This window comes from Spermophilus citellus (assembly GCF_964194105.1).
Source record: "Spermophilus citellus genome assembly, chromosome: 15".
Taxonomy (NCBI): Eukaryota; Metazoa; Chordata; class Mammalia; order Rodentia; family Sciuridae; genus Spermophilus; species Spermophilus citellus.
In genome coordinates, this window is record NC_138195.1 from 37,913,168 (window position 1) to 37,922,576 (window position 9,409).

Genomic DNA, 9,409 nt, shown 5'->3' on the forward strand with positions numbered 1-9,409 from the left:
GTTATACAAAATACATGTATGAAGATGTGAGAAAAAAAAAAGAATAGCATTACCCAGATTAGGTAGAGAGAAGTGATGGGAGGGGAGGCGAGGGGTTAGGGAAATAGGAAGGATAGTAAAATGAAACAGACATTATTATTACTGTGTGTATATATGTGACTGAATGACCAATATGATTCTGCAAACTGTATACTCAGAAAAATGAGAAATTATGTCCCATCTGATTCAAATGTATGATATGTCAAGATCATTGTATTCTCATGTGTAACCAAGGAAAACAAAAAATAAATAAATAAATAAATAATAAAATAAAAAGAGCTGGGAATGTGGCTCAGTGGTTAAGCACCCTATACAAAAAAAAAAAAAAAAAAAGTTAAATAAGTGTTCTGACAGCTAGGTTCAGTGGTACAGGCCTTAGTTTGACCTATTGGGGAGGCTGAAGCAGGAGGATCATTTGAGCCCAAGAGTCTGAGACCAGCCTAGGCAACAGAAAGAGACCCATCTCCAATTAAAAAACAAACAAATAAACATTCTGATGAGCCAAGGAGAGAATGTTGATTTCATAAAGAAAGGCTAAAGAAAACAGAAGCAAGAACAAAGAATGGATTGGTAGCTTCAAAGGTACTTTCCTTGTAGGGCAGGAACACAGAGCTACAGAAAAATAAATGATTGATTAACATCAGGTTACTTTGAAGTTATCTAGGGTGTGGAGGGGTGTATTAAAGCAGAAGTAACTTCATTATCATTCCAAATGAAACTGGCCTGTTTGGGAAATGTGACTGTTTTGACTGTTCTTTCTCCAGATTTCTAGGTAACTCAGATAAAAACTGCCGAGAGCCATAGGAATGACGCATGGCATTTTTGGTTGAAAGATGACGTCAGCAAGCCATTGAGATGATAATGATTATGTTAAGATGTGCATTCAATTGGATATTAGACCCCTGCTGTCCGCCTCAGCCTGCTACTTTGGAGCTCTTAAGGGGACTCCTGGAGAGTTCCCATTGGTTGGGGAAGTGCGGTAGGAGGGATTTCCGGAGGAGGGATTTCCGGTTGGTGTGGTGTGTCCCGGGAGAAGGCCGCGTGCGTGCGTGGCGTTCACGGGAGTTTTGGAAATAAAGTTTGTTCCTGCTTGAGTGGCTCGTGATTTTGTGCCCAGCCAGACTGCGGCAAGAAACAATTTTGATTTGGCGACATGGAACTTTAACATGAGTAATTCAGTACTTTTTCTTTTTTTTGGTGCTGGGGATTAAACTCAGGGGTGCTTGATCACTGAGTTACATCCTCAGCCCCTTTATTTTTGAGACAAGGTCTTGCTAAAATTGCTGAAGTTGTCCTCACACTTGAAATTCTCCTGCCTCAGCCTCCCAAATCCCTAGGATTACAGGTGTGCATCATCACACCCAGGCAGTCTAGTTGTATTTTTAGTCTAGTCTACTGGGACCCAATGCAGGAGCCTAGTACAAAAAAAAAAAAAAATGGCCTCCTCTCATCTTTATGTAACAAAAGAAAAGATTAAAAGAAAAAAAAAAGTGTTATTGCAGGGCATGCTGGCACATATCTGGTAATTCCATCTGCTCAGGAGGTGAGGCAGGTGAATCACAAGTTCAAGGCCAGTTTGGGCAACCTATTAGGACCCTGTCTCAATATTTTAAAAAAGGGTAGTGACTTCTGGGAATATAGATCAGGGGTAGAGTGCTCCAGTTTCAATACCCAATACTGCCAGAAAATAATTGATATAGAATAAAATGTTTAAAAAGTGGTGGCAAGGGGCTGGGGTTGTGGTTCAGAGGTAGTGCGCTTACCTAGCACATGTGAGGCTCTGGGTTTGATCCTCAGCATCACATATAAATAAAACAAAATAAAGGTATTGTGTCCACCTGCAACTAAAAAATTTTTTTAAAAAAAGTGGTGGAAAATATTAATGAATGATCCAATGACAAGAAATTAGCCATGGTGGCTCATGCCTGTAATCCCAGCAGTTTGGGAGTCTGAGGCAGGAGGATCGTGAGTTCAAAGCCAGCCTCAGCAATGGAAGTGCTTAGCAATTCAGTGAGACCCTGTCTCTAAATAAAATACAAAATAGGGTTCAATCTCATATCAAAAAAAAAAAAAAGAGGCATGCACATGTCTTCAGGAAAACATGTAGAAGAATGTTCATATTAGCTTTGTTTTGAAGCAGTGGAGGTTTTGTGAATATTCATTATACTGCAAATTAAATTAATTACAAATCTATAAAAGATGCCAGACATGGACTACTAATGGCAGTCATGAACCAAGGTTTATGATTTATTCAAATTCATGCAGTGTAATTCATAAGTCATTGATGAGAATGGTAAGAATTATTTTTAAAATTCTCCTATCAAAAAACTTTATTCATACAATTGCAAAATGACTTTTTGTAAAAATTCAGCCAATAATTATGATTTACTCAAGTAGGATATTTGCTCTGTGATCAATGAAGAACACAAGAGAATTTTTTTTTTTTTTTTTTTTTTTTTTTTTTTTTTGGTACTAGGGATTGAACCCAGGGAAACTTCACCACTAAGCACATGTCCCCAGCCTTTTTTTTTTTTTTTTTTTTTTTAAATTTTGAAACGAAGTCTCACTAAATTGTTTAGGGCTGGGCTGGGGATATAGAACAGTTGGTAGAGTGCTTGCCTTACATGCACAAGGCCCTGGGTTCAATCACTAGTACTCCAAAATAATAATAAAATAATAATAATAATAATAATTGTTTAGGGCTTCAATAAGTTGCTGAGGCTGGCCTTAAACTTGTGATCTGATCCTGTGAGTTGCTGAGATTACAGGTGTGCACCATCATATCCAGCTGAACTCAAGAGAATTCTGCAAATTATTTCAGTATTGTGATAAAAAAAAAAAAAAAAAAAAAAAAGATGTCCAGTTGAACTGGGCACACTGGTAATCCCAGCTACTTGGGAGGCTGAGGGAGGAAGATGACAAGTTTGAGACCAGCCTGAACAAATTAGCAAGACTGTCTCAAAAAGAAAGAGGGGGAGGAGGACTGGGGCCTTAGCTCTGTAGTGCAGGACTTCTCTGGTATGTGATAGGCCCTTGGTTTTATGCCCAGCATGGAAAAATAATTTCCAATTGGTTCATTTCTCCGATTACTTTACTTCCTTTCCCAAGCTGAACAAGAAAAGAAGTATAAGCATTGTAAAAGCTTAGAGTCCTGCAGATTTTGGAGCTGGGGAGAGAAAATTCAGCACAGAATAACCTAAATGTCTAGCCAAAGCTTAAGTCTGGCCAGGCTCTAAGTATGCTGTGAAAACTTTTTGGCCCCTGGGAGCAGTGGTGCATGCCTGTAATCCCAGGAGGATGAGAGTTCAAGGCCAGCCTCAATACAAGCAAGGCACTAAGCAACTCAGTGAAACCCTGTCTCTAAATAAAATACAAAACAGAGCTAGGAATTTGACTCAGTGCCTCTGAATTCAATCCTTTGTACCCCTCCCCCCATTTTTTTTTTTTTTTTTTTTTTTTTTGGCCACAGTCCTGATGTCCTAGCAACAGAGGTTGCATCATCCGTCCCACAGTTGCTTCTGGACCAAAAGTTAAGAGCATGTGATGGAAGCATGTCAGGGTAAAAATGTAAGATATTGTTTCAGAATTACAGATCAAGATCTTCTAAGGACCAGGCATGGTGGCATATGCCTGTAATCTTAGCAACTTGGGGGGGAGAGGGGGAGGCTGCACTCAGATAATAGAATCACAAATTCAAGGCCAACTCCAACAACTTAGTAAAACTCAGTCTCAAAATAAAAAATAAAAAGGGCTGGGGATATGCCTCAGTACTAAAGCACCCAAGGATTTTCAGTTCCCTGAAGGGTGGAGAAAATATTTTAAAAGACCTCCTCAAAAGTAAAGAGTATAGTGAAAGGCTGGGGATATAGCTCAGTTGGTAGAGTGCTTGTCTCACATGCACAAGGCCCTGGGTTCAATCTCCGGTACTACTAGAAAAAAAAAAAAAAAAAGTAAAAGTGAGAGATGAAAAATTCAAATAGTGAAAAGAATCTTTTGTGTGTGTGTGCTGCTTTGCTATGATCCTTCCCTTTCCTTCCCTTCCCTGAATCCTGAGTCTGGCTTCCCAGGACTGTCAAACACAAGTCTCCTGTGCTAGTGTTGTTTAGGAAGGGACATTGGAAGGGGAGTGGAACACAGAAGGGACTCAAGAGCTAAAAATAATAATAGTCATTATATTATTATTATTACTATTATTATTTTGGTATGGGGATTGAACCCAGGGGTGCTTTACCACTGACCTACATCTCCAGTCCTTTTTTTTTAGTTTGAGAAAAGGTATCACTGCATTTCTTTCTTTTTTTTTTTTTTTGCCAGAAAAAAAAAATATTTTTTAATTTACATGTAAATCTTTCCCTGTCCTCCCCACTCCATCATTCCCCATTCCCTACCCCACAACGTGCTTAGACCAGGCAATGCCCGGATCAGGCCATTCCCAGCAGTGAGGGAGGCAGGCAGAAGCTCAGACTCAGGCCGAGAAAATCTCAAGCACTTTTATGCATACAGTCAACAAGTGATCCTGGTTTCCAGGATCAGAAAGAACCTGGCCACATTAGATTGTGGCTCTAAACAAGAGGCTGCAACCAGGAGCAGGCACTTGCTGATGGAAACGGTAAGCTGGTAGTGTCAGCTCTATGTGACAGAACAGGGCAAGGTGGACAAAGGAAGTGCACAATCTCTCTCACTCTACTATTCATCTGCTTTTCTGCCTTTGCTCTCAGGGATCGTCCTGGAAGAGAGGCCATCCCTCCAAACACTTCTAGTTGGAGGCATGTCTGGCCACTGCTTAGATTCACTGTTCTCATTGCCACAGGAAGGTATCCAACATGGCCTGGGAGGAAGGGTTTATAGTCCTCACCCTCACTCTCTGCTTAGCCTTCATCTTGGGCTTAACAGGTAGTGGGTGAATCATGGCTGTGATAGTAGGCTGTATGAATTTTGTACGGCCTCCAAGGCCATCAAAACCTGTTCTTACCACATCTGTGCTGCGACAGGACTCTGCTATGGCCCTCTTTGGCTGTTTCTGTCCCAGAACAGCATTCCGGATAAAGACAGGGAAGGCACCAGCCAGGTCCTCATCTGGCTCTCTTGCACAGTGCTGGCCAGCCAAAGAGAGCTGGGACTTCTGCTTGGGACCTCTGGGCATCTTCTTGAGAATGTCCTGAACAGGAGAGTGTGCCTTCTCAAGGCATAGCCTCTTGGAGTGGCCATGCTGGGAGTTGGAGGGCTGGGTTTGGGGGGTATCCACATTGAAGGAAGCATCGAGGTCAACATCATCACCGAATGATGGCCTGCGGAGCTTCAGGTCCAGCATCTCCACAGGAGCTGGGCTCTCTAAAACCAGGCGGTTGACAGTCTCACTGGCCACTGGTGGCAGGTTCAAGGTTTCCTGCAACATCATTAGCTTCTTTTTCAGGCTCGTGATTTCCTTTTCAGCATTCTGTAAGTCCTTTTGGGCCACTCTCAGCTCCAACTTGGCCTGATCCAATTCAGAGTAGACTGTCTGCAACTTGCTTTTGGAGGAGACCAAGTCCTTCCTCAGCTTGTTAGCCAACTCCCCCGAGGCCTTCTGGGCCTCTTTTAGATTCTCATACTCTTTCTTGAGAGACACACAATACACAGCCAGTTGCTTCACCGCTGATTGTCCCACACCCATGTCTCGAATCATTTCCTCCACCTCAGGCCACTGACTCTGGAGTAGGATCTCAATCTGCTCCATGGTCTTCATCTTGCTCCTGAGACGGCGGGCTTCCTCCTGTGCTTGCTTAGTCTCATCATGTTGCTGCTCCAAGAACTTCATCTGCTTTTTGAGTGTAGAGCATAGCATCTCAGCCTTGCCTAAGGCCTTTTGCAGAGATTCCACAGTGGTGTTGCGCTCTTCCAGAGTGTCTCGCAGAGTGTCGATAATAACCTGGCTGTCCCGTTTCTCTCTTTCTTTCTGGGAAAGCTGGGCTCTGATATTATCCAGTTCATTCTTTAAGAATTCTGCATCCAAGACACTCTCCTCCTCCTGGGCAAGGTCAAAGAAGAGCTTATTGATAATGGTTCTTTTGCCAACCTGGATTCGGCATTGTGGGCAAGTCCGACTTGGTGCTGTCTCAAACCACTGAATTAGGCACTGAAGGTGGAAGGTGTGTCCACAGTGGATGGCCGCCACGTTGCGGGAGTGGTCGAAGAAGTCTGAGCAGATAGTGCACAGGGCACGGAGAGGCATGATGGCTGGACTCAAGCGGCCCAGGTAGCCAAGGAAACTGCAACAGGCCCAACTTCTTGGCGGGGCCCCAGGGTCTCTGCTTGCTTCAAATTTGGCTCCACGGCAGGACTTCCGGGAATAAACGGGAAATGACGACACCAAACCGGGAAAGGAGCTTGAATGTTTTGCTCTGATTGGATTAACTCTCCTTGGGGTGGGACCATTGATGAGGCTTAGCGGCCCTTGGCCATAGAGAATCCTGGGACTGAGCGCGGTGGCTCTTAAGCGATTTTTAGAAGCCTCCACCAAGCCCCCAAGACAAAGGGCACTGCCTTTGATTGGGGGGGGGGGGAAATGCAGTGATGCTGTGAGATAACCCTTCTTCCAAGCAAAGCTGGGTGTTGTGGTACCAAGCTGGTGCGAAATGACCAGGCCTGGGCTGTCTCTTCTTTCAGCACTCAGGGAAAGTCAAGACTGCAGCCACAAGGGGATGGAACCGTGGTCCCCATGGGTCCCCCGGGTTCTGGGTAGTGCTGGACCTCTTATAGTTCCGCTTATAGAACGTGCACTGGCAGCTTATAGTTCCCAGACCAAAAGAATGCCCCACCCTCTCAGCCTAAGATTATGGGTGATCTTGGAAAGATGGATATGTATGGCCCAACCAATCACTTTTTTTAATATTTTAAATATTCATTTTTTATGGGGCTGGGGATGTGGCTCAAGCGGTAGCGCGCTGGCCTGGCATACATGCGGCCCAGGTTCGATCCTCAGCACCACATACAAACAAATATGTTGTTGTGTCCACTGAAAACTAAAAAATAAATATTTTTTTAAAAAATTTTTTAATATTTATTTTTTAGAAGTAGTTGGACACAATACTGCTAAGAGCCATAGCCAAGTAGTAATGATGCATGGTATTTTTGGTTGAAAGGTGATGCCAGCAAGCCATTGAGATGATATGATTATGTTAAGATCTGCATTCAAATGGATATTAGACCCTTGCTGTCCACCTCAGCCTGCTACCAGAGTCCTGGAGAGTTCCCATTGGTTGGGAAAGTGCAGTAGGAGGGAATTCCGGAGGAGGGATTTCCTGTTGGTGTGTGTCCGGGAGAATGCTGCAGTGTGTGGGTCGGGCTGGGAGCATACAGGGAATTGGCAGGAGTTTCAAAAATAAAATTTGTTCCTGTTTGAGTGGCTTGTGATTTTTGTGCCCAGCCAGACCGCGGCAGTTGGTGGCCCAAACGGGGAATGCCTGAAGCTCAGAGGTAAGTAAAATTGCTCGCCCCTGAGGGAAGGCGAGACAATGGGTGACCATTTCAAGAAACAATGTGTTCTTGCTTTGATTTATTTTGTTTTTGTTTCAAGCTGCCTATCCATAGAACTTTCTCAGGCAAACTGGGAAAAATGGTTGGCTCAAGGTTTGAAGTTGTTCGGCCCTGAGAAAGAGAAAATTGACACAACAATTTTTTGTTCCGTTTTTGTTTCATTCTGTTTCGGTTTTGTTTTATGTTATCTTATTGGGTTGCATTACCTTTATAGATTAGAAATTAGTAAAAAAAAAAAAAACAAAAAAAAAAACGAAAGACTGTTAAGTAAATTGTTAGAGGTCCAGACTATGGTAGAAAACATGTGAGGTCAAGCAAAAGAGAAGGTCTCTCGAGCTAGTCAGAGGAAAATTTAAAGGAAGAAAGCTTAGAGGAAAAACAACCATGGGGGGGAGCTACAACAGGAGGCTCCTACTAACTCCGTTCTATCACCAGAGGGCATAATTCAACCAACAGCTCCATCTATAGAGATAGCTGAATGGCCCTCAACCCCCGTAGTTGATAGGCGGAAATCTGAGGCAGGACCTCAAAGATTAGCATGCCCTATACTTGAGCAGGCAGGAGGGAAACGAATTCACCGTGCTTTAGATTTCAAAACAGTGAAGCAATTAAAGGAGGCTGTAACAACCTATGGTCCCCAAGCACCCTTCACTGTAAGCATGGTCGAATCCATTACCAACTTGGACATGACGCCAGCAGATTGGGCTAACATGTGTCGATCTATGCTAAATGGAGGACAATATTTGTTATGGAAGGTTGCCAATGAGGAATTTTGCACGGAGACAGCTAGGCGAAATGCAGCAGCCGGTTACCCTCAAAGAAATCTAGATATATTGTTAGGAAAGGGACCTTATGAGGGTCAACAGCAACAAATTGAATATGATACTGGCGTATATGCACAAATTGCTGTAGATGCAGTTAGGGCATGGAAACCTTTACAGGGGCATGGAGATTTACAAGGACAATTATCTAAGGTAATACAAGGAACTAATGAACCTTATGCTGAATTTGTAGATAGGCTTATTCAAACATCTGCCAGAATTTTGGGGGATACAGAACAAGCAATGCCATTAATAAAACAACTGGCTTATGACCAAGCAAATCGTTACTGCAGAGAGGTCATTAGACCATGGAGACATGAAGATTTAAACACATATATTAAATTATGTAGAAACATTAATGAACAAGGGCAAGTCTTGGCAGCTGCAGCACAACAGGCTTTAGATGCCAGGCCAAAAACATACTACAATTGTGAACAAACAGGACATTTTAAAAGGAGTTGCCCCATAGGAGGAGGGTTTAACAAAGCTAGGTATCAAAGGAATAAAATACCAGGTATTTGCCCATGATGCCGTAGAGGGAGACATTGGGCTAATGAATGCTGTTCTCAAACCACCATAGAGGGTACTCCATTATCAAAAAATGGACAAGGACCAGGTGTTTACCCACGATATCGTGAAGAAAGGCATCGGGCTCCATTGCCAAAAAACAGACGGGGGGCCCAATGCTCCAGGGCCCACAACCACAAATGTACGGGGCACTGGAGGAACCCAGAAACACCATGGAGGAACTCAGCAACACCATCAGGGTAGTGCCCAGGACACATTATCCATCAGATCTCTCTTCAGACGAACCAGAGGGAGCGCAGGGTTGGACATCTGCGCCTCCGCCAGAGCAGTACTAACTCCAGAGATGGGAGTTCAAATCATTCCCACAGGAGTAAAAGGACCTCTTCCCCAAGGAACAGTAGTCTTATTGTTAGGACGCAGTTCTTCTATGCTAAAAGGACTTATGATAAGTCCCAGGGTAATTGATCCCGATTATGAAGGTGAAATAAAAATTATAGCTAGTTCTC

General features: G+C 43.3%; 1 protein-coding gene across 1 annotated transcript; it reads right to left on the bottom strand.

Annotated features, from left to right (window-relative positions):
- Positions 1 to 4,837: 4,837 nt before the first annotated feature.
- Positions 4,838 to 6,305, bottom strand: LOC308634291 (E3 ubiquitin-protein ligase TRAIP-like; the record flags this gene model as incomplete). The annotated part of the gene is made up of 1 exon (XM_081268102.1): positions 4,838 to 6,305. The coding sequence occupies exon 1, from the start codon at positions 6,248 to 6,250 to the stop codon at positions 4,838 to 4,840; it is 1,413 nt and encodes a 470-aa protein (XP_081124228.1). The 5' UTR covers positions 6,251 to 6,305.
- Positions 6,306 to 9,409: the final 3,104 nt, after the last annotated feature.